At 42.9% G+C, this 23,828-nt stretch overlaps 3 protein-coding genes across 8 annotated transcripts; 2 read left to right on the forward strand and 1 right to left on the reverse strand.

Moving 5' to 3' along the window:
- Positions 1-4,199: 4,199 nt before the first annotated feature.
- On the forward strand, positions 4,200-11,116 carry LOC117726297 (zinc finger protein 2 homolog). Of its 6 annotated transcripts, none has more exons than XM_034526498.1 (9): positions 4,200-4,409; positions 5,136-5,796; positions 6,728-6,930; positions 7,060-7,152; positions 7,280-7,375; positions 7,487-7,597; positions 8,566-8,689; positions 9,302-9,436; positions 9,554-11,116. In XM_034526498.1, exons 2-9 carry the CDS (start codon positions 5,757-5,759, stop codon positions 11,035-11,037), a joined length of 2,286 nt encoding a protein of 761 aa, XP_034382389.1. In that variant the 5' UTR covers positions 4,200-4,409; positions 5,136-5,756; the 3' UTR covers positions 11,038-11,116. The 6 variants fall into 6 exon arrangements, with proteins under 6 accessions (XP_034382389.1, XP_034382391.1, XP_034382392.1 ...); XM_034526500.1 differs by having other exon boundaries at positions 6,791-6,930; positions 9,554-11,078; XM_034526501.1 differs by having other exon boundaries at positions 5,136-5,722; positions 9,554-11,078.
- A 1,486-nt stretch (positions 11,117-12,602) lies between these two features.
- On the forward strand, positions 12,603-17,817 carry si:ch211-214j24.10 (uncharacterized protein LOC558894 homolog). Its single transcript, XM_034526204.1, has 4 exons — positions 12,603-12,837; positions 14,366-15,151; positions 15,249-15,281; positions 16,960-17,817. The coding sequence occupies exons 1-4, from the start codon at positions 12,822-12,824 to the stop codon at positions 17,007-17,009; spliced, it is 885 nt and encodes a 294-aa protein (XP_034382095.1). The 5' UTR covers positions 12,603-12,821; the 3' UTR covers positions 17,010-17,817.
- Positions 17,717-23,697, reverse strand: osgep (O-sialoglycoprotein endopeptidase). Its single transcript, XM_034526203.1, has 12 exons — positions 23,576-23,697; positions 21,604-21,723; positions 21,389-21,508; positions 20,805-20,980; positions 20,566-20,661; positions 20,417-20,466; positions 20,236-20,314; positions 19,978-20,043; positions 19,353-19,443; positions 18,876-18,951; positions 18,344-18,442; positions 17,717-18,143 (listed from the first exon to the last, which is right to left on the reverse strand). Exons 2-12 carry the CDS (start codon positions 21,716-21,718, stop codon positions 18,104-18,106), a joined length of 1,008 nt encoding a protein of 335 aa, XP_034382094.1. The 5' UTR covers positions 21,719-21,723; positions 23,576-23,697; the 3' UTR covers positions 17,717-18,103.
- Between the last annotated feature and the right edge of the window lie 131 nt (positions 23,698-23,828).

A 23,828-nucleotide genomic window follows, 5' to 3' on the forward strand; every position in this document is an offset into this window, starting at 1 on the left:
GACCTTTTCCTACCGCGGCCATGCCACACACACACACTCCTGCTCAGTCGTCAGTTGAGCGTCACGGTGTGGTCTCCTGCCCCGAGCCTCCTCGGTGTCAGGCACTGCCAAGCAGCTGCGCCCTGCACGCCAACAACGAGCACAACGAAAGCGCCATTGTCTGAGTGTCATCCAGCCACATTGCTACTGTGAAGGAAAAAGAAAACAAGTGCCAATTTACTGCTAAACACACACACACATAAACACACACATAAACATTTCGCAACACAAGGCACAACTGACCATGGTTGTAAACTTAGATTAAGTTGTTCTTGGCCTTCCATGTCACTCCATTGCTCACATCACGAGTACAGCAGACAGCACTTCCTGTGGGTCCTCACAGAGCCGTCTTACTTGTCCGTACTCTTTAAAGCCCTCCCTTGAACAGCGGTTGTCCAATCAGTAGTACCCCGTGACCCGGCGACCCTGTCCAGCCTTCTCCACAAGTTAAGGCTTAAGCAGTGGTGTGCATAGAGATGTAGTTCAAGAACATACATATATGAAAAAGTATGCAAGCTAAGCAGCCAAACAGAGTGATGCCAGAATGGAATAGCGGTCTGATCTCACCAGGGACGAGAACAATGCTGTTTCTTTACTTCCACGTGGACCAGCAACTGATTGGATGCTGACTTTTTGCCCGGGACATATTTATTAGTCTTTTAGTCATGCATGTCAGCATCAAGTGCACATCTAAGACGCATATACAAGATTATCATTTTAAAACAAGTATAAAAGTCTAACGTTAGCTCGATTAACTATGATCAAATGTGAGTGAGTGGCAAATATGCAATTGTTATCATTGTACGCTGCATGGGTGCGAGAACGGAGAGCTTGCCAGGCATAGCAACAGTTGCGAAGGGAGGGGGGTTAGCCAACGGTCAATTGCTAAAAGCTGAACTTGTGTGACATTTGCGTTAAACTGCATTGAGAACCAAGCGGGTGGGGCTTTGCTGCAACGAGGCGATTCAGAGTTCAGTAACATTGAATTGAACGATGCAAGCTGACGGTTTCCTGCATGGAACTTTCTGGCACTCGTCTTGTTCAGCATCTGCACCCATCTGAGGTGCCGAAAAATGAATCCAAAGTGTTTTGAAGTGCGAGTTAACCGGATCAGCCCAAGAGGAGGGGAACGATGATACTGGTGCTTTCTCACTGCCTTAAATGTGCAAATGTTCGGGAGGTATCCTCTGCTCCCGAGTGAGAAGAAGAGACGAAGATGATCCGCAGCCTCTTTTGTTTTGTCGCTCCCTCTTCCTCCAAACCGCCCTTTCTGGTTTCTGACAGTTAAAGTATACAAGAGTTGATGATGTATTTGAACTTAAAACCAATATTGTAAAAAAGACATTTAAAAAGGGTATTTTAGTTTTCTTGCCCAGTTGAGCTGGGCTCACTTGAACTGACAGGAGCACAACCAAACTGATTTGGGGTTTTATAGCCTAATGAGCATGTTTTAAAGCTTTTTAAAGAGGATGCATCGAGAAGAGACCTTTACCGTTATGTACGCGTGTATTGGACGGAAGCCATTTAGAATTTTGATTGTCCTCTCTTTGTTTAACAAGCGGGTTGGTTTTGCACACTTTGAGGTCGGGGTGGGTTGTATATACTTCAGTCTTGCACAGTGAATCAAAGATGCATTCTGCCCTGTTGATGTTACAATATGCTTAACTCACTGAGTAAATTATTGTACTTTGAGAACAGAGAGAGAGAGGAAAAAAAGGAGTGCAAATACTCAACACGCTGTCAGAAACGGGTGTGTGTCTTGTGGTGATTGGATGTGTTTGCCTTTGCAAGAGGCACAAGGTGTACAGTAAGAAAACGTTTTTAACTCACTAAAATCACAGGCGGAGAACAACAAAAATAGGCACTTTTCCGGTATCCCCCCTATCCCCTCCTGCCGTAATATTCTCTGGATCCTCTCCATCTTTAGGAATCCCTGTTGTTCCTTAGATGCACTTCCTCTCTGGACATTTTCACCCAAGCTTACCGCCACGTTAGGCTTTGCCGGCTGTCCAGGGCACCGAAGCTGAACTGACTGCGTACTGTATACATTGACCAACAACCAACACGTGCTACTGGTCATTCAAAGCCCACCAGAGACCAAGAAGTCATGTTGTCACAACCTCAGGACAAACCTATCCTCTACAATCCAAACTGTGCTCAGCTTCACGCGTGTCTCTGTGGCCAAGCCTCGGATGCTTCGCACATATACCTGCCAGGGCGTGTAGTTGCATGCTGAGGCGGTAGTTACCACCTTAACTCCTTACCTATAGTTGCACCCATGCATCAAACCTGAGCTTAGATCTCCCACAATTCACCCTCTCAGCTACTCTACACTCCTGTTGTAGGCCATGAGTTCCCGAGCTAGCAGAACGTGGACACCGTTAACAGTGTACACCGTAGTGATGATGATCAGCAGCTCGTTTTTCCCACCCAACACTTTGCAGTTACATCTCAGTTGAAGAACCATAGTATTTGATCTGGTTTGAGGGAAAGTGTTCTTCTTCTTTTTTTGGGTGAAACATTTGTCCTTAAATGTTTTATATTTTGTACATTTGTATGTAACATATCATGTAAATAGACAGAGACAGTGATTTAACTCATCTGGAGGATTTTGTAGTCTTTGTAAAGCCCTAATAAATGGTATTTGGTGTCACACGAGCAAACAGCATGCTGAGCTTTTGTGTGTGTGTGTGTGTGTGTGTGCGTGCGTGCGTGCGTGCGTGCGTGCGATGCCTTTAATTCTACAAGAAACATGCTGACCGAGCATGAATCTGGAGCTTGGTCTGTCAGAATGAAGCTGGTGTTAGCTGAACTGTAGAGCTGTCAACCAAAGCATTATAGGGCCATCAGTTAGACTAAAAGCTGACACTGTCATAATTAGATAGATATATACTTTATTAATCCACAAGGGGAAATTTGTTGTCATAGAAGCGCCCAACACTTTACAGACACCAAATGGAATAGACTAAATAAACTAAACACACAAAATAAAATATAAGAACAGGGATGACAGACACGTTCCCGGTGGGTGTTGGCCTCCGCCAGGGCTGCCCTTTATCACCGGTCCTGTTCGTGACCTTCATGGACAGGATATCTAGGCGCAGCCAGGGGGCGGAGAGGATCCGGTTCGGGAGTCTCGGGATCGCCTCTCTGCTGTTTGCGGATGATGTGGTCCTGTTTGCCTCCTCGGACCGTGACCTCCAGCATTCACTGGGGCGTTTTGCAGCCGAGTGCGAAGCGGCAGGGATGAGAGTTAGCACCTCCAAATCTGAGGCCATGGTGCTCTGCCGGAAACCGGCGGATTGCTCCCTCCAGGTGGGGGCAAACTGCCTACCCCAAGCGAAGGAGTTCAAGTATCTCGGGGTCTTGTTCACGAGTGAGGGTAAGGTGGAGCGGGAGATCGATAGGCGGATCGGTGCGGCTGCAGCAGTAAAACAGGCGCTGTACCGGTCCGTCTTAGTGAAGAGGGAGCTGAGCCGGAAGGCAAAGCTCTCCATTTACTGGTCGGTCTACGGTCCAACCCTCACCTATGGTCACGAACTCTGGAGGGATTATATCTCCCGGCTGGCCTTGGAACGCCTCGGGATCCCCCAGAATGAGCTGGAAAGTGTTGCGGGTGAGAGGGAAGCCTGGGTCGGCCTGCTGAACCTGCTGCCACCGCGACCCGACCCCGGATAAGCGGGTGATAATGGATGGATGGATGGGATGACAGATATATACAAAATATTAAATTATATATATATATAAATAATATATATATACACAAATATAACAAATAACAGGTAAGTTATTATGGTAAGTGGACAGTAGCTGTTTTCAAAAACACAATGTCAATTTGAATGTCACAATAATCTTATATATAAAATGTGAAAGACATTTAAGATAAATCTAAATGTCATCGTACTGATGTAAAACAGGGTGACTGTCACGTGTAGTCAGAAAGAAATACAGACTTCTGGAGGGTAACAAGATGTTGGTGATGGCCTTCTGACATCTGTTTACAATACAATTAACCAATATGTTTTCACAGGATACAAGATTCAAAAGACTGAAGTATTCATTTTAATTACATTTCAAAATGGGAGATAGTGTAAATAAAACACTATTAATCACAGCTTTCAAAATGTAGAAAGGCTGTTTTATTTTGAAGGACTCGTGGACGTGCGTGTTCTCTTCCAGGAAGCTCGCAGCTGTAGCTAAAGCAAACATGGGGCGAGGGGCAGCTGAGTCAGAAAAACTCCTTAAAATGTATCAAACTAACGCAGCCTCGATATCTTTACCGAAACATTCGTACTGGTACGACTTCTGGTTGTTCGTGCTGTTTGACATCGCGTTTTTCCTCGTCATGTATTACATAGTGCCGTAGAAAGGTAAGGGGGAGACGGTATGAGAGGGGCGGCTACGGAAGCTGCTAAGCTAACGAGCTAAGTGTTGATAACTCGTTTACTAAAGCTATTTATGTGTCGTTAACATGGCTGCGTGTCCGGTAAACTTACCCAAGGCCAGAAGCTTTTGACTTTTAAGTAACGTTGCTCAAGTGAATCACTGAACTGTGTGGCCCTTCATGTTTGCCTGTTCAAATATCAGATATGTGTTACTACTGGTAATTACAATGTAATAACACCCGGTTTACCCTCATGTAACTGTTGAGACATGGCATGAAAGAAGAAGCTGGAGCAAGCAAATGTATAGTGTTTGTGTCTGGATAATTCTCCAGTCAAGCAATTTATTTATTTAGTATCTTCATTATTAATCTATTCTTATATGTTGACCCACTAATGAATAAGGCTAATCGATTATTCATCATCAGCTTTAATACATATGGTCCAAATACATTTACATGTCATGCTTTGATTGGGACTTTTAAATGACTGATGATTAGTTTGGTTTGTAGCTTTTGTTTTCATAGTGTATTTTATTTAGGAAATTAATTAACCAGTGATTGTATTCAAATCTTGAATCATAATTCTAAAGTCTGAGGTGGGTTTATGGGAATACTTTTCAGTAGGCACTGTGTTGCACATTGCAGTAATATTTGTGTCACCATCTTTGTCTTTTTCTTTTCACTGAGATCTAATATTTTAATTTTATTGAAGGTTTGTCCGCTGGAGCCTGAAGACATGGAGTGTTGGTACTGTCCTGCTTTGACTGAGCTTGGTCCATGGAAGTGCACGTTTTATACTTGTGGCTTTGACATAAGAGAGTTGACCCCTGGTGACCTGTTGCCAGTTGACTGGACTGCCTTTCTGCAAGCTGTTGCTGTGGGGAAGAGACAAACAAACACAAAAGTCACAATGGGGATCTGATGATCCAGTGAATAGGCTGTGATGACACCAAAGAAACACAATTTTATTGAGGAATATGATTCCAGCACATCTCAATCTCGAAAATGTTTACATGGAATACACTGCAAATAAAAAGTTGTACCTACTTGCTAAACGGTGACCATTTATTTATTGTTTAGCACAGCTGTTATCCCTATTTAAACACATTACAAATATCTTATTATATAAAAGCGCTCTGCAGATTACCAGCTGGTACGGTCGACGAGAGTACTTTGAATAGTTACAATGTAATCCTTCTGAGCATTTACAGTTTATTACTTGACGCTCTTATTTTTTAATTGTACTCCACGTGTTTCCGGTCCGCGAGGAGCTAACAACAAATGGCTTTCAAGCTAATGGTAATTTGTTAAAAGGACTTTTAAAACCAGAACCATGGAAACGACTGGCGGCTCTCGACAAGTGGAAAACGCAGGTCCGTTTTATTGGAGCGTTTAATAATGTGTGTGACAGTTAAACACGAACTAGCTGTCCTTCACAGTGTCGTTTTCTCGCGTTATCACTTAGCCCCAGCTAACAGCGGTGGTTGTAGCTAACGTAACAAACGTACCGTTAAGGCAACATGTAGCTAGCTACTTTAACCTGAGTGACAACTTACCGTTTCCCTTGAGTAAACGGAAGTCCAAAGTTTAAACTGGAACCGAACTGTAAACCAGATGCGTGTGACGTGGCCACAAGTCCCACGGTGTTGGCTAATGTGTCTAACTAAGCTAGTTAAATCCACCCGTTAAGAGTTGGGTTGTTGGCTCCCGGTGTGTCAGAGGAGTTTCTTAATGAAAACACGAGTCTGAACCTAAAACATTGCTGTTAGGAGAGCTGCTGTCTCCTCACGAGAGTTTACAACAACACACCGAAGCTACTGTGGCTGCATGACATCCTGATGTGTTTTGATCTCAACAGCTGAGCCGTGCTGTGAACCGGAGTATGTCCAACGTGTGTAGCTGTCAGCTGACACGTCCTCGATGTGTAATCTGCATGTTGTTGCTGTATCACAGTGTTCTTATCTGCGCTGTAGAACTGTGCTGGGTTTACTCTAACAAGACATCTGATACAGAAGCCCTCATATTCTTAATGTTTGAGACACATTTAAAGTGGTCAACCTAAATAGTCACATCAGACACTGTCTATTTTTATTTTATAAGCAACCATGGACACAGAGTCAGTTTCCACCATTTGCCTGCATGTAATAAGAACATAATTGTCACCTCACAAAGATATATATCTCTCTATGTATATATATATATATCTCTCTCTCTCTCTCTCTCTCTCTCTCTCTCTCTCTCTCTCTCTCTCTCTCTCTCTCTCACACATGAACCTGTCCACCCCATGTCTCCATGTTGGCACAGATATATTCCTGCCATTATCATCACTAAGGCTGCTGATACCTCCCCTGCGGCTGCTTTCTGCAGCGATGTGGCAGGTGGCTCAGCAGAAAGAGGTTCTCGACTATGGAAAGCTTGGGGAGTTTGTGGCGCTGGTGACGGCTACAGTGCCAGACCTGCTCAATCCACAGCAACGTGGCAAGCTGCTTCTGCGGCTGAGAGCAAGAGTGAGTCAGTGGGGTGTCACCCTAGATCAAGTCACAAACATGTGGATCATCTGACAATACTGTTGCACATCGTGGAATCGGTCTTGCTGAAGGGACACCTTGCTCTTCTGTCAACACGCTTCTCTTCAGGTCATTCTTGAGTTGTGCAGAAATGAGGAAACAGCCAACGTTTTGGGCATACAGCCTCATCTAGAAAGCATTCGCCCAGCAGGATACACAGGAGTAAGTGAGAGCGAGTGTTTTAACAACCACAATTCCCTATAACAGGCTCTCTCTTTGTACAGCACAATGGCCCACAGCTTGTAATTATTGGCCAGATGATGTTTTTATATTGTTTGGGGTCTTTCAGAGTGGAGATGCAGAGGTGGATGCAGAGGAGGCCATTTTTGTGGAGCTCATCCAAACACTACTGAAGGACCCAGCAGAGAGGAAGCATTTTTACCAGGCAAGGCAGCTTCACATGTGACCCATCTGGCATCCTGAAGAGTAGCCCTTTTATGCACCCAGCTGCCTCTTTGTAACTATGTCCCGTCACTGTGACCGTTGTTCTTCCCAGGAGGTTTTCCCTACAGAGTATGGACCCAGCTACGACACAGACATGCAGCTCCTCGTGTGGGAGTTTCTGTCTAAACTGGAGAAACTCCTGCCAGTACCAGACCTCAGTCAGGTAGAAGACAACGTCACATTACAGCTGCTGCTGCTTGAAACATGCACTGTGTTTAAGAAGGTCCCAACCTTTCACTTTTATGATTATAAGTCTAGAGTACAGGTTAGAATATAAACATGGCGTAATTATTTTTCCTTAGAAATTTAAGAACATCTTGTGAATTTGAAGTGCTGTGTTTAAAGTGTTTTTTTCTCATTTTGGATTTAAAGTGGATGGCTTATATCGATAGGAAAAATACTTCTGATAACATAGTGTGCTTTATGTTGTTATGTGTATAGGGGTTGTAGCGGCATGAGATTTCCACGACAAGATAACCTTCTCAGTTACTCTGATTATTATTGTTTTTATTTTAATTATCACTTACAAAAGAATGAGGAATGAGAATTACAATAATTATAAACCTGATTATTTTTAAAAAGTGCTTGTAAATACATTTGTATATAACTGAAGCATGCTAGTTTACATGTTAGCAGCACTAGTATGTTAAATAGCTACTAAACAAAAACTCCATTTGGGTGAGATGAGTAGACCTGTGCCACCACCCCGACCAGAGGGTCTGGGTGTGTGGCTGAAGGAGAAGGCCGAGGAGAGAGCAGCAGGGGTTGATGTTGTCTGGTGTGATCCAAGTCTCAGTGAGAGCCAGGAAGTCCAGCGATTGCTTGATAGCGAAGCCAGAGATGAAGTCTCTGTTTACATTTAAGCATATGTACTATCTAGCATATGTATAACCGTCAATCTTCACACTGTGACATCGGTGTTACGTTACAACCCTGTATATGTCCATAGAAAAATATTATAGTACAATATATCGTTATAGATCGCTGTATCTACCTAAGAAATCCGGTATTGGTCGATATTGGTCACTATTAGCTTCAGTACCAATGATTAGCATTTTCAGAAGTACTGGTAGCAGTATTATATATGATCACCTTATTCTTGCTGACAAGTTTGCGTCTGTCCGTAAACAGACTGTGTCGTGGCTGACGTCCGCCCCCTCCGTACTGAAGGACTGCATGCAAATGCTCTCCGATCCTGACAACCTGAGGGCTCTCCTGCAGCACCACAAATGCCTCGAGCACCTCGGAACACAAGGTAAGCATCCGCTGTCATCCAGCTCCCCGTCTGCATGTTAGAACTCACTGTGCCATGACTACACCATAGCAGTAGGCTAGGATAATCTGATCTGAATTTGACAGTTTATGAGAATTTCTCATGGAGAAGGAATTCCAAAGCCGGGTACACTCAATGCAAAAGCAGTCTTGGCCCTCTGTTTTCAATAAACTGGCATTTTTCTCTCCCTAAAATATAGCCTTTCCTTAAAAATTCCCCTGAGTGGATACGTTGAAAACCTAGCTTTAGGAAAATGATGATGCAAGCTGCTCAGACAGGCCAGTATAATGAACTTGTATTTATGTTTATTTTGTCAGAAAACTTTGCAATCATAAAGCAAGACACAGAGACCTCTTTGCAGTCGATGTGCATCTTTTTGTGCTATTTGTTGTAATATATGTCCTATTCAGTAATCCGTCCATGTTCAGTTCTCTGACGAAAGACTGAGAAAAAAGATACAAATGAAAACAACGGCGTTGGACAAAGAACATAGATTGAATAAACTGAGACTCAGCAGAGTAACCAGACTGTCTGTCCCACTGTCGACCAGATGTTGGTTGAGATGCTGACGGACGAAACATGATTGTTCTTCAGGTATTTTTTGTGTGGATGGAGATCTCTATAAAAGGATTGTGGGGCCTACTAGTGGTTTAGCCAGTTTATTGCAGTCGGGAGAAGAAGGCACACGGAAGACTAAGATGAGAAGGCGAGAAACCACAGCCTCACCAGGTATCTGAACCCAGCAATGTTGTAGGCCACTCCATATTTCCATGCAACAACACAACAAACGGTTTCCTGTATTTAAGGGAAACACAGCACTACGTATATGTTCTGTGTTTTGCACAGGTACCACAGTGGAGATGTCCACCCAGGTCTTTGCCTGCTCAGAGTGTCCCTTCTTCCACATGCAGGAATCCTACCTGCTTCAGCACATTGAGCACAGTCACCCTGAGCAGTACAGCAAACTCCAGAGCTCTGCGGAGGCAGCCGGCGTCCCCAAGAAGAAGGCCCAGCGTCCCGAGTTCCCATCGCCTTTCCCCATCCACGACAGGCGCGACCCTCACACGTGCCAGGAGTGTGGCAAAACCTTCACACGCGCCTCGGACGTGACTCGTCACCAGCGGACACACACGGGTGAGCGCCCGTACACCTGCAAGATATGCAAGAAGGGCTTCAAGAACTCTTGGGATCTGACCCGACACGAGCGCATTCACACTGGAGAGCGACCCTTCCTCTGCTCCCAGTGTGGCAAGCAGTTCACGCAGAGGGGGTTGCTCAAGCTGCATTTACAGCGGACCGCCTGCAGCCAGACATGCAACCCTCCAGTCAAGTTCACGACGGAGGTCATAGTAGCGGAGGAGCCGTCGGAGAAAGGGGGCGGTCAGTACAAATGCCAGAAATGTGGCGAGAGCTTCAGCAGCATCCTGGAGCGCATGAGGCACAGGCAGAGACACATAGTCCGGCATCAGTTAAAATGCTCCATGTGTGAGAAGATATACAGCCGAGCGTCCGACCTCAAGAGACACCAGATGAAGCACACCGGTGAGCGGCCATTCGCCTGCGAGTGTGGGAAAAGCTTTACGCACGTGTGGCTCCTGAACAAGCACCAGCAGATCCACACCAGGGATCGGCCGCACCCCTGCGCGGAGTGTGGAAAGAGCTTCACGGAGCTCCAGGTCTTGAACCGGCACCGGCTGACTCACAACGGCCAGCGGCCCTTCCGGTGCTCCCACTGTGAGAAGAGCTTCACCCAGCTGGCCAGCCTAACGCGCCACGAAAGAATCCACACCGGTGAGAGGCCGCACCACTGCAACACCTGCGAGAAGACGTTCCTCACCCACGGAGAGCTGGCAAGGCACCAGCGCAGCCACAGTAACCTCAGGCCATACACTTGTCCACAGTGTCCGAAGAACTTCAAGACCAAGCGAGCTCAGAGCGAACACCTCAACGCGCACACGGGAGAGCGACCATTTGCATGCGCCCATTGCGGGAAGAGGTTCGCCAAGTCGACCTCGCTCGTCCGACATAACCTGACCCACACGGGGGAGCGACCCCACCAGTGCTCCCAGTGCAGGAAGACCTTCCTCACCTCTGGCGAGCTCCTCCTCCACAAACGCATCCACACCGGAGAGAGGCCTTACTCCTGCTCCTACTGCGAGAGGAAGTTCAGGTGCTCCTCCGACCTCAACATGCACGTCCGAACACACACCGGGGAGAAGCCACACAGCTGCCTGTTCTGTAAGAAGAGTTTTTCCACCTCTACGAGGCTGAAGAGACACGTGCACACACACATGGAGAAGGGTTTAGTAGCGGAGTCCTTTAGTCTTTAAGCTGCGAGGAGCTAATGGTGGATATATTAGCAGATGCCGATCGCTACTTTGTCATTTTAAATAAAAACTGTCTTTTATCAATAATATAAAATATATTTTTTTTATGTGGGGACAATATGTTACATGAGAACGATCTTGAGAAGCAAATAGTTGTCTGGCTTTGTTAACAAAAGCTATATTAGATTACATTCATTCAGCAGATGCCTTTGTTCAAAATGCCGTAAGTTAAAGAACTAGATGTCATCAAATCTTGAAAGATTCCCGTCTTTGACATGCACTCGAAGTCCCAGCGGGAGGAGGAGAGCCCAGTGCCGGGCTCACTGGAGGGAGTGGAAGCACGGGAGAACCAGGACCAGGACGGAGGCAGAGAGACTGTCAGACCCTGCTGCAGTAAAATTAGAGGTTTTCTAAAGGGGGTGTGGGGCTAGGAAACACTACCACTTTCATCCACAGGGACCGTCAAAATCCAAGTTATTTTGAATAGCTTGAAAAAAATTTAAAATAAGCAAACTCGTCTGAAAGATACAAGACATTACCCTTGGGGCAGAGAACCAGTGGGAGGAGTCTGAGTCTGTTGCCAAATAGTTGACAAAAAATATTATTTTAGTCTCTATATAAAATTAATTATATTCAATTTAAGTCATGATAAGCTACATGTTTTCTGTCTTAGTTGCGGGGGAAGCTTGAGAAAATGTTAAGAGGATGTTGATGTCAATTAACATTTGAGGAATGAGGATGAGTTAATTAAAGGAATAGTCCACTCAACATCCCACTGCTTACTATGTGTAAAAGGGGGGGGGGGGGGACAACAGAGCTGTTGGATAGCATGTAGGGCCGTTGTAAGGTAAATAATCAAAGAGAGCAGGTGGAGAATCTGGACGACAGTGGCAAGAGAGGAGAGCGTGGGAACAGTGATAAAGCCGAGCAAAGTCAAAGAGCAAAGAAGCAGATGTGAAGGATCAGACGTGAGTATTGGATACATTACTTGTTTAGTAGGCTTTGCATGCCACTGTGTGAATGATTACAGGTGTATATGAAAACTGATGAATGCTTGTCTTACAAGATGTCACATAATTAACTGAAGACTAACAGATTATGAAAGAGCCTGTTATTGCTAGACATCTTGTTCTTACATATCTCAAAAGCATTTCAACCCTTTAGACCAGTGTTGTGAGTGTGCAACAAGGAACTAGAAAATGGTCAAGTTTCTTTTTTCTTTTATTTACACAGTTCCTCTGTTTGTATTCTTCTTGTTCCCTTTATTTAAAATGTAGTGGGCCGAACATCTCTTACTTGTCAAGAAAAAATAGGTTCCTCAAAAGATATACACAACTTTTACTTTCCTATTCTATTTATCATCTCGCAACCTCTGATGTTCAGCCGCATTGCTGGGAATTAATTAATGTGTTGAGACAACACATTAATTAACTTAAAAAAATTAACTTTGGCAGAGCTAAGTTTCCTTCCCCAAATAAATAGTCCCGATTTCATTTGCTTGCATTTGCCATTGTTATATCATACTTATGTGTACATTAATGAAGCGGTGTCGTCTGCCATGACCACGTGGTTATCACATGGAATGTCGTCACACTCCGGTTTGAGTATAAAATTCCCTCCAAGGTTCCCGCCGGACGCCTATCTGCGGGGACTTCCTGTCCCACCCACATTCTCGTGTCGCTTCCGGGTGGCTACATAAGACTCATCCAGCGAGCCGTCGTTATCTTAACGCTGTAAACAAAAGTTACAAAACGGTTAAGCTTCCACAACACGTTAAACGAAAAGACATGCATATCAAAACAGGTAAGTTTGTACAACTTTCCGACATATCTGACCGAAATTCCTCACTTCCAGAAGCTGTTGAGTTGTCCTGCGGTTGGTGTTAGCAGCTATGCTCTCGTCGTCGGTAGCAGCTCGCCGCTTTGAATGGGGGGGTTACGAAACTTTGGCTTCGGCTAACATGCTAGCTAGCTGGTAATTTCATGACATGGTAAGAAACTGTAGCCCTCTCTTGTCCGACAACCGTTGTTGTTGAAACACTGTTGAACTAGATTGACTATGACGTAACAAAAACCGTCGAGTTACTGTCGCCGCACCATGACGTTGCTAATTACGTTAGCTAACACCGGCACTGTCTTGTTAGCTTCCAGCAGCGCACACACGGATCATAGCATGTTGTTGTGTCCTCGTAGAGGGACTCTATAAGGCGTTCCGTTGACTCGTGTAACCGGAGCCCGCAGCACAGTCGGCTCGGTCCTCGGAACATCTCTGGATCGGTGAACTGACGGTGCAGCTCCAGTTTGTTTGGAATGTGGTGCTTTGGAGCGGGGACGCCACTCGGGCCAAGTGTGTCCATTTCTTAATCGTGTTGGATCTAAATGTGTGACCTCATGTTGTGTAACCATACAAAGCACCCGTTGGCATGTCTTTAGGAACAGCCAGCAGTAGCGTCAATATTTAGGTCCGTCTGCCTAGTGTCACATGGACAGAAAATGGCGACGCTAGAACTAATATAGCCAAGTTAACCACCACGTCAATACCACGTTAACAATCATTCCTTATTCACCATGAGCCATCTATTGTTACTGAATGACACACAGGTCGTTGTGTAACATTGGTACAATATCACTAACGGTGAGATGCATGGTGACAGGTACTGACAGCCATCCCTCTGACGTTAGTGCCAAGTGAAGAATCTTGTGTTGCGAAACGCCACATTTATCGAACTATGTTCCTTAACTCAAGATTCTTGTTAAATAAGAGTAGGACAGTGATTGTTAGACTTAAATGTGGCGTTTTAATGCTTCGTCCAAATGGTTGAGATGAGTGACAGTGTAATCACCAAGAACTGGAACTAGTTTCTGGGATGCGTGGAATGTAGGTTTTGGGGTGTTCTAACCTGTTGTGCTGGGAAGAAAACCAACACCATGTGTTATTTTTACACCAGTTTGCCACTCAACTTGGTTTTTACAAATCGATAGAACCCAGATTTATATTATACAAATGGAACGACAGCCAGGGGAATATCACCCTAGACAAATTGACACATGCATCTCTGTTTTTAATAGTTTGGCGGTTTAACTGTAACACGTTTTTAGTTTTGACTATATATATATATATATATATATATATATATATATAAATAAAAAATGGTCCAGTCAAACTAAAAAACGGTTACAGTTAAACCGCCAAACTATTAAAAACAGAGATGCATGTGTATATATTTTTTAAATTAAAACGAAGTGTGTAGACTTAAGATTTGTACTACTAGCAAATGCACCTCAAGCGATGTCTGATCCTGATTTAAGCAACTTGTTGACGTCTCTTTCAGGTACATGGGAAGCCAGTAACACCGTGTGTGAGTCCGATACCCTGTGTGATCCAGCAGTCCTCGTTGCAGCCACCAACTCCGAGCCACACATTCGCAACCGCCGCCTGTCTCCCGGCTCGGGCAACTGTGGAGGTGGTGGAGGTGGAGGCTGCATCTCTGGAGGTGACCAACAGCCCCGGCAGCTTTCACCCGAAGGCGACCTGATCGCACCCGGCCACGGGCACACCTTCAGCTTCCGCAGGGAAAAGGAACGCAAGGGCCAGCAGCACAAAGGCCGCAGCCTCCGCAGGGAAAGTCAGAAGGGGGTCGGCCGAGTAAGCGAGCGGCCACAAAAGGTTAACCAAAAGGACAGGTGGGTGGAGGACAGTCTGTCACTGCTCAAGCCCCCACCTGCCTTCCCAGTGCAGGACAGCCCCGCCAAGCTGCAGCCTGCCGTAAGCTACGCGTCCAAGGTGAAGGCGGGACCAGCAAGCGGAGGGCTGGAGGAGGACCGCCCTGCCATCGGCGTGCTTCTACAGAACCAGTGGGGTCTCAGTTTTATCAGCGAAGCAAGGCCGGCTACAGATGTCTCCGGCCCTCGACCTGCTGCCAGCGCCCTCCCTCCTCAGCCCACAGACGGCGAACAATTAGCAGACCTACAGTTCGAGGCACTTCTCACAGTCCAGCCTCCGGAAGACACGCCTACTCCAGTCACCCCCGCCACTCGCCCAGAGGTGGATGCAAGCAACGGGAAGCTGCTGCTTAGTTGTCGCCATCTAGTGGAGGCTTTGAACTATCACAGTAGAGGTGAGAATGTGAAGACAATCTGCCAGATTTCTTTTAATTTGAGCATTATAATTTCGGCGCAATTGTGCTAACAATTGTCCTCTTTTTGTCCCCTCAGAATGGAACGCTATCTGCAACAAACAGAAAAAAGGTACGTTGAGTCTCTGCTATGATTGTTTTGAGGGGTGGGGGTGGGGCCCATTTGCTTCAGCTCCTTAAATAGGTTAATGGGTGTCATGACTGTTTTGGAACCACTTGAATTGTTAGTTATGTCACTGCATTATTTAGATCTGTGCTCTTTGAACCAGTGTGTCTATACTACAGGGTCACGCACATTTTATTCTAGAATTAACTGCCCACTGCATTTGGCCAATTGGCAGTGTGAATTATTTGTTATAGTGGTGGGCAATAGGACCTCTCAGGGTATTTCTGTGATTACCAGTATTACAAAAATATTTATTTTTTATTTTTCGAGATCATACAAATGCAATACAATTTTTGTTTATGTCAGCATAAACAAATTTGTGGGCGACTGGCTCAGTAGTGAGCACGGTCGTCCTTCAATCAGAGGATCGGCGGTTTGATCCCCGGCTCCGCTAGTCCATGTCGATGTGTCCTTGGGCAAGACACTTAACCCCAAAATTGCTCTTAGTTGTTCTACGGTGTGAATGCGTCGATTAGTCCGGATGGTCCCATCAGTGTGTGAATGATAGTTGAAGCGCTCCGAGTTGTGAGAAGACTAGAAAAGCGCTATACAAGTACAGGTCATTACCATAAACTAAACACAAATACCCTTGCATTTTCAATTTGGTGTCCAAAATATGTATGTATTTAGTTCACTGCCAGTAATCCTCTACTCTTCCTGATGCAACTTGTGTTACATACGTCAAAGACCTGCATTTACTTAGCATTAGGTCTGCACCTGTGAAATATTGCGATATTATTGACGATATAGCTTGTAACAAATATTTAAGTGCATATTGGCTATTCATTTCCTATCCCAGCCTGATAAATTCATTTCAAATATAACTATGCCTAAAATTGTTTCTAGAGAAGTTGCAGTAATGTTACCATTTAAACTCATTAATCTCACTGGAAACCAATCATGTTCCTGGGTGAAATTGATAGAAAACAAAGGCCACAGACATCTGTCATTATGGGTCCTCCTCCTGTTGCAGATTACGCTGCGCTTATTATATGTAATAAAATAACAGAGCCGTGTTAATGTTTCATAACTGGTACAGCAACCACCCCAAAATGTGAAAAGGGTTTTTCCTATGAATCGCGTTTCAGGCAGTCTGTTGCAATTTTGCTTCCAGCTGTGCTTGTTGTGGATAGTTGTATAACAATATTGGTTGGAATATTGCCATTTAAATTAGGGCTGCAACTAACGAATATTTTAATGATGGATTAATCTGTCGATTATTTGTATGATTAATCGATGAATCGGATAAAAAAACAAAAGCATTAATTTCCAACCCTTTATTCAACAGAACTGTGCCAGAAAATGCACAGGTAACAGGTACCTGTGCATTTTATTGGGTGGCGTAATAATCGCGCGACACAACGAATCGATAATACAATTTGTTGCCAACTATTTTAATAATTGATTTTTAGCGATTCGTTGTTCCAACCCTAATTTAAATCAGATTAAAGTTTATATAGGTTTGCTGACAATCTATGGTACTTTAGTTTCTAGCCATTTGTCTGGTAGTAGCAAGAATGAGGTTGTATACAACGTCATTCAAATGTTGTTCGTTTTTATATAAAACTTTTTTTTCTTTTTTCCAAACTTCTTCCTGACATTGTTTTGTTCTCTTGTTTTGCAGTTCCAAAAAAGGTTGTCTGGTACAAGGACACCAAGGAGCACCCAGCCTAGCAGTGTGAGACACCCAAAGTATATATAAACACGTATACAACACACACCTACATGCACATTAAAACACGTAAAGATGGACAAATGTACGAGTCCCGTTCACACACTGCACTCAGGATGATGTCTTCACGCAAAGCCACACTGAGACACTTTGGACTAACTCCTTTGAGATCTTACAGCAATGGACTTTTTTAACGCCTTACAGAAAGCCTGCCTTAATTAATCAGACCTGTTTTCATCGCCTCTCATTACCCTTTTTAGCTTGTATGTGTAGCGCTGGTATTTTTCTCTTTTTTTCCTTAAAAAAAAAAAAAATTCTCTGAGCTGTAATTTAATTTCCCCCCTTTTTGAAAGCTGCAGTCAGTTTTATTGCTGTTTTTTGTCCTCTGTAAAGCGAGTGGTCAATCAAGCACTTTGTTAAAAAAATCTGTTGTGACCAATTCCTGTGTGCACGAAACCCTCAACAGAGCGAATTTTTTCCCTTTTCCTTCTCAATTAGAAACAGAAGAATGTCTTGTACCTGCTAGAGTTTTATGGTTAACGTATGCAGAGGACTTGTGTATCTTGTGTCTTCAGTTTACAGAGGGGTGTAGTCAAAGGCACAGTAGAGTTTACCCATCAGATCTTAATGCTGTGTCCCTTTTTTTGTTTTTATTTGGTTCCCCAATCGGTGGAATATTACTCATAAATCCATAAGGGATCTTACCATGTTGATTTTTGAAAAGAAAATTTATTGAATAAAAAATTTACACTGGAGATAGAGGAGGATTGTAAGTGAACAGTATTGCTTAATAAAAATGAATAAACTTGATGTTTTTGCAGTCTTTGATTTAAAGTGCACATTTTATATTGGGTGATGACTAAAGAGAATCTGTAACTGAACAACGAACTAAATTGGCTGCGCTAAATGTATTTCAAATGTTTATGTACATATGTCACTTCTCCAACAGTCCACATAATTATGGTGTGCAGGAAGTGACAACTTGTTTCTTATCAGCAGTTGTCCGTTCATCATTTAAGTGTCCCTTCTCCGTACTAGACCAGCCATACCAGACCGGCTGCAACAACATATACGTAGCACCAAGATGGTCCAGCCGTCAGTCTCTCCACGTCACCTCCACTTCATCTGTTCTGTACCTACAGCAGGAAAAATGTTAATTATCGACAGCACATCTAACAACACTTTAAAAATACTATTCATTTTCGGACTGCTAATCCAGAAATGATGTTTACCCTAGGTAAAAGTAAAACATAGCAGCACTGTATCAACCACTGAGCCCAGGCAACCAATTGACATTTCCTAAAAGAGCCAATAGAAGTGGTAACGTGAAGGCTACCTTTGTGTAATCCACGAGTCCTCCAGCTCTGTCACTTGACCGGACCTAAACATCTCCCAGCCGGCTTGAGCAATCATTGCTCCGTTGTCGATGCAGAATCTGTGGCACAAAGTCAACATTGTTATTTTTTTTAGGAACTTAGTGAGGGCGTGTGAAATTACAACAGCTCATTACATTCAAACTGTTTGATATGGGCGTAATAAAGAGCTAGTGTTTTTTTTCATGTCCAGCCAATTACACTACTCATACTTAACTGTTTAACAAAGCAATCCATTGTTTTTCACTTTATTCATTATCATCCAACAATAATTTATGTTTCTTATAATACTGAACCCATCAGTGGGATGGAATAGCATTTTCTTTAAAGATTTGCCAACCTACACTGTTTATCACAGCCAGTCAAATATCCCACAGTCCTTGGACAAACGCTTGTCAGAAAAATGTACCGAAACAAAGCTTAAAATTGTTTAGCTGATTAGCAGTACTTGTGGTTTGATGTCAGTATAGAGTCTGTGTGGAATGGCTGGTTTACCGTTCATCTGTGGCAAACAGCTTGGCTCCCCTCTCCTCACACATCACCCCCATCATCTCCTGCAAGCGCATGTTACCTGCAGAACAAACGAGAGGTCACAGGTTAAATCTGTTGGTGAATAAAATATTGTAAGTTTCCTCGATTCCCGATTAAATTTCAATTCATGTTTCAGGTATCTGAGGTCTTCTGGTAATTGTGACTGCGATGGGGGAAAAAGCAGTTGAGAATGTTAAATTTATGGGATGCCTGATATATTGTACATAATCTCTCTATTGTACACATAAGACTGATGAAATTATAAAATGGCAAACCTCACACTTATATTTGAGGTTAAAAGGATATATATATATTTTGTGAACTTGCTGTAAAATACACCAAATAACTTCAACAACAAAACACAAGGGATATCATATGGCGTTTAACAGGGTTCAAATATTCTAGAAGGATTTTTTTTGAATACATGTCTGAAGTACTTACAGCCAACACCCCCCACGATGAGGACCTCTTGGGAGCCGCAGTGAGCCATGGCCCTCTCTGTGATCTCTACCAGCATGGAGAACACGGTCTCCTGCAGGGAGGGAGGCATTAGTGTTGGGCAAGACTGACATCTCAAATGGCTCCTACAGATGGTTCTATAGAGCTTTTTAACTGAGCTACACATCCCCCATGTGGGGCAGCACCACATTAACAGACTGACTTATCGTCACTTCTCGGCAACGGGTAAGGATTTTGGTATCGGAAGCGTTCTGGTTTCTGTTTGTAGTCGGAGTAGTATTGACAAATCACGTAAGGGTTGAATGCAGGTAAACAGTCTGTGTGAAATGCAAAAGAGGTGAAACGCATTGGATGAAGTTCAATCTTGGAATCAATCGGTTGTTAAAAAAATAGCTTGTAAACCTGCTACTTATTGTACACGTTGTCTCTCAACTCCAACTTCATTCTCGCATCTTAAGCTGCTAATTGGACTGAATAATTGACCGAAGAGGAAGTCTTGACCAAGATTTCTGGAATGCCAGAAATACTGGCCATTGTCCCTCGAGGCTAAATCGTTATCAGACCGATAGCCGATGGGTTCCAAGATTGAACTGACAGTTCTTTGTACCTGTAGGGAGAAACACAGGTCCTCTGCTGCACACTGACCAGAGCTCAGCATCTTATGGGAAGCTTCCTATGTCACAGAAAAGGCAAAACACCTTTTAGGATCATGAACCAATAGAATGATGAAGTAGGCATCAGGTTTGAGTTCATTTGCCCGATTCATATTTACATAATTTCAAAGGACAACCCAGAGTATTAAAATATGAGTGAAATGACAGCATGTTTTTGGAGATAAAGTTTAACGGACAAGCAAACCACTCACCTCAATATAGGATAAAATCCCAGAAAATGAGACGTCCATTCCTTTTACTGTATATGGCAGCTCCACATACTGACTCCCTCTAACACCATGGACAAAAAGCAAAGTTAAGTGGTAAATATTAGTACAATAAAAACAAATATTAAGCAACAGTGAAGCTGCTCATTGGCTCTCACTCACTCACTTTTTGGCCATCTGCTCTATGTTGTAGCCTGGACTGGGGTCATTGGAAATCTAAGTGAAGAAACAGTTCCGCACTAAAAATTAACAAACACCTATCACATTCAGTAAAGGGTACGTTTTTGCTCTAATAAAGACCAGAAGGGCACACACCTTTATAACTCGAGCAAACCTGTCCAGACAGTTGCCAACTGCGATGTCAATGGTTTCCCCAAATATTCTGTACCGCCGCTCTGAGTATGCAATAACCTGCACAGGAAGAAAATACATTTGTACCTAATGAACTTATAACTGTGTACTTGCTGTGTGTATGCAGCAGCTCTGCCAACACTGTTTGATAGCTGATCATCAGGAAGTGAATGCATGCAGACTCATAGCATTCAGACACCAACCTGTGTGTTCCCTCCACTGACATAAAGCACGGTGGGGTTGTCGGCTTGAGTGATGAGTCGGCCCATCTCAATGTGTCCAATACAGTGGTTGACACCGAGGAGCGGCTTCCCCCAAAGCTGTGCGACTGTACGAGCCACCAGAGCCACGGTCACCAAGGGGGCACCCATACCAGGACCTGAATGAGAAGAAGAAGGAAAACAAAGAGAAAGAGAGAGGGGGGTTGCTGTCATGTTTGAGTGATAAAATACATATCTCCTTGTTGAGAGAGAACACAATAGTTGAACATAACATGTTTTATGGATGATCATATCATTACTATGCTGCACCAGTATTAAATAATCTTCCACTTCCTTAGCACATGGAAGTTTGTCTTCGGGGTTTTCTATCTACATACTTGTTTAGGTTTGGGAACAGATCATGTTTTGGATTCAAATAAATCCCTTCTGGTAGAAATCCCGGAAGTACTTGTGGTGAAATTAGTGAACAAAACATTGAACCATTAAAACTGTTGCCTGGTTCTGACAAACATCTGGATGGTTCAAATCTCGGTCTACTTAGGCGAACGGCCAGGAGGTTACGTTACCTTTAGTGTACGCCACACAATCAATGTCTGCAGGCTTCAGCCCTGCTTGCTCCAGCGCTTCCTTCAGGACTGTCAGTATGACAGCACGGTGATGCTTGGCAGTGTCGCTCGGCATGAACCCTGATGGGTAAAACAACATGTTGTAAACTTCACATGCAAGATAGTTAAGACGTTGACATATCGCTGGTGAAGCGAAAGTATCATTACTGACGTACCTTGACCAGGGGGGGTAATGTAGGTCCTTCTAGGGTTGGAAAGCACTTCACCATCCTTGATGATTCCGATGCCGATCTTATTGGCACTGCCTTCAAATCCAATTACTACAGTCATGGTAGCTAAAAAAAAAAAGGCAAGGAGAAAAGTATTGTGTACTGTTTATGCATTGATCTTTCTTCAGAATTATTTAATCTCTCTTTGCTGCCAAGAATAAGAAAAACATGAACAATTAAAAAGGATAAAGTATAAAGATACTCTATATTATAGATTATAGATAAAGATACTCTATATTATTATGTGATTTTACACATCACATTTGGTCTAATATTGGAATTTACCAGGTCCACTGGTCTAGTCTAACAGACGGCTACTGTTGTATATGCACTACTCTATATTCACTTAGTTTGACTGGGAGGTACATCTGTTCAAACATTAATTTGTATAGCACCTTTCCTACAGGTTGGTGCAGTTCAAACTGCATCCCAGATGAAAATAAGACAAAACAAGTGTAGACCATATAACAACAGAAAAGACAATAATTCTGCAATTTAACTGTGAGACTAATGTATGCAAGTCAATAAAACTATAAAAAATGTAATAAAATAGAATGAAAAGCTAAAATAACAGTAATAGTGAAAACAACAAGAAATATAAATTATATTAATAAGTTAACAATAAAATATAACGTTTTACAACTACAAATTAAATATAATAAAATAAAGTGAATAAAATTGTGTAAAAATGTCTGTAACATTCTAATTTAAAGGCGTAGCTGAATAGATTTCAACACTTCCAGCAGCTCTGAATATAAATACAAGCTACCACTACAAATGGCAAAAAAATATTGTTAACTGTTTCAAGGAAAAGTTGTTTGTCTTTTTGGTTTTATAATGTGTGTTTAAATACACGTATATTAAATGTTAAGGTGCCTCTTGAAGACATGCAGAAAATGAACCACACTAAAGTTAAACCCACTCAGGCAGAAGTAGCAGGTGTTTTTATTGGCCGGATCCTAAAGGGTCTCTCAGTCTTCCAGGTATCCTCAATTAACTTCACTTCAATAATGTGTGAGTCAGAAAGAATCACAGAGAATATCAATTAAATGGTTAGTTTGGCTGTCAAATATCCAATTACTAACATATTAAATATATTCAAAGATCTCAGCTTTCAACCGTATCTTGAAGTCTTCATTCAGAGAATAGAACAACTGAGAATATAACATTTCTGAACTTCAGGTGAGATTTCTAATCTTTAAAAAAAAAAAAAATTCTGTTTGACGGCTATTAGGTAGACAGAGATTTATGTATTCAAATTAATGTAGGTTTATATTTTTAATAGTAAACTGATGCGCACACTTTGAACATGAGATATTAATGTCCTCCAACATTACAAATCATCAAGAGAAGATGACGGACACATTTAAATAAATGCTCTTAGAATATATGTTTTGTAAGTGAGGTGGTCCCCATTTGTATTTCTTGAGCTGTTAATGATTGCGCCTTCTAGTTAAAGTAATTAAGTGGTATTACTGGTAATATAGTCTGGCTTTAAAACAAAGCCAACTTCTAATTTAATCATAACATTTTTTCTAACCCTTCCACGGCGGAGAAAGACTAACCTTAAAATTTGATTTTACTGAAGGGCGCGCTTTAAATTGAATATGCAAAATCTATTCGAAAACATAACTTAGGTTTTGGTGACAAGCTTTAAGTCAATATGTTAATTGTACTGTTAAATGTAGAACTATGTGACATGTATGGAGATAATACACTACCCTCCAGACACATGCAACTTATAAAATGCAATATTATAGTATGCATACTATACATATATACCGTACATATCTAGCTAGCGCAAAAGACCCTAATTACAGCACCCTGCACAGCCGTGTAGTCGTTATGAGAGCAGTGAGTGACTTAAAACTAGCTTTACGGTACATTAACGCTGCATTGGGTATTAAAATAAGTATACCTAGCTTTTCGCTTTCTTTCGGCGATTCAAATAAATCCAAATTCGTGCCAGTTAAACTTTTAAACTAATTATTACACAGCCTCGGCTAACTTCTTCAATTCAACTCCTCCATTGAAAGGGGTCCCAAATGGACCCAAACACTGACAGTTGTAGACATGGCCTCACCAAAAAACGTTGTCTAAATATTGTTTTACTTCAGCCACGGGTCAAGATAACGAAAGTTGCGTCATAACACCTACAGTTGTGTCATTGT

The sequence above is a fragment of the Cyclopterus lumpus genome, chromosome 23, assembly GCF_009769545.1.
Source record: "Cyclopterus lumpus isolate fCycLum1 chromosome 23, fCycLum1.pri, whole genome shotgun sequence".
NCBI lineage: Eukaryota > Metazoa > Chordata > Actinopteri > Perciformes > Cyclopteridae > Cyclopterus > Cyclopterus lumpus.

What these genes read in the sequence shown, in the direction of transcription:
- osgep (XM_034526203.1), bottom strand. Translation starts at nt 21,718, where the DNA reads ATGACTGTAGTAATTGGATTTGAAGGCAGTGCCAATAAGATCGGCATC. An exon ending in ATAGAGCAGATGGCCAAAAA is followed by an intron (nt 20,315 to 20,416) that starts GTGAGTGAGTGA and finishes CCATGGTGTTAG; the next exon opens with AGGGAGTCAGTATGTGGAGC. An exon ending in GGATTTTATCCTATATTGAG is followed by an intron (nt 20,044 to 20,235) that starts GTGAGTGGTTTG and finishes TCTGTGACATAG; the next exon opens with GAAGCTTCCCATAAGATGCT.
- LOC117726297 (XM_034526496.1), top strand. Translation starts at nt 6,610, where the DNA reads ATGTATATATATATATATCTCTCTCTCTCTCTCTCTCTCTCTCTCTCT. An exon ending in GCCCAGCAGGATACACAGGA is followed by an intron (nt 7,153 to 7,279) that starts GTAAGTGAGAGC and finishes GGGGTCTTTCAG; the next exon opens with AGTGGAGATGCAGAGGTGGA. An exon ending in AGAAACCACAGCCTCACCAG is followed by an intron (nt 9,437 to 9,553) that starts GTATCTGAACCC and finishes TGTTTTGCACAG; the next exon opens with GTACCACAGTGGAGATGTCC.
- si:ch211-214j24.10 (XM_034526204.1), top strand. An exon ending in TTTGAACTATCACAGTAGAG is followed by an intron (nt 15,152 to 15,248) that starts GTGAGAATGTGA and finishes TTGTCCCCTCAG; the next exon opens with AATGGAACGCTATCTGCAAC. An exon ending in CTGCAACAAACAGAAAAAAG is followed by an intron (nt 15,282 to 16,959) that starts GTACGTTGAGTC and finishes CTTGTTTTGCAG; the next exon opens with TTCCAAAAAAGGTTGTCTGG.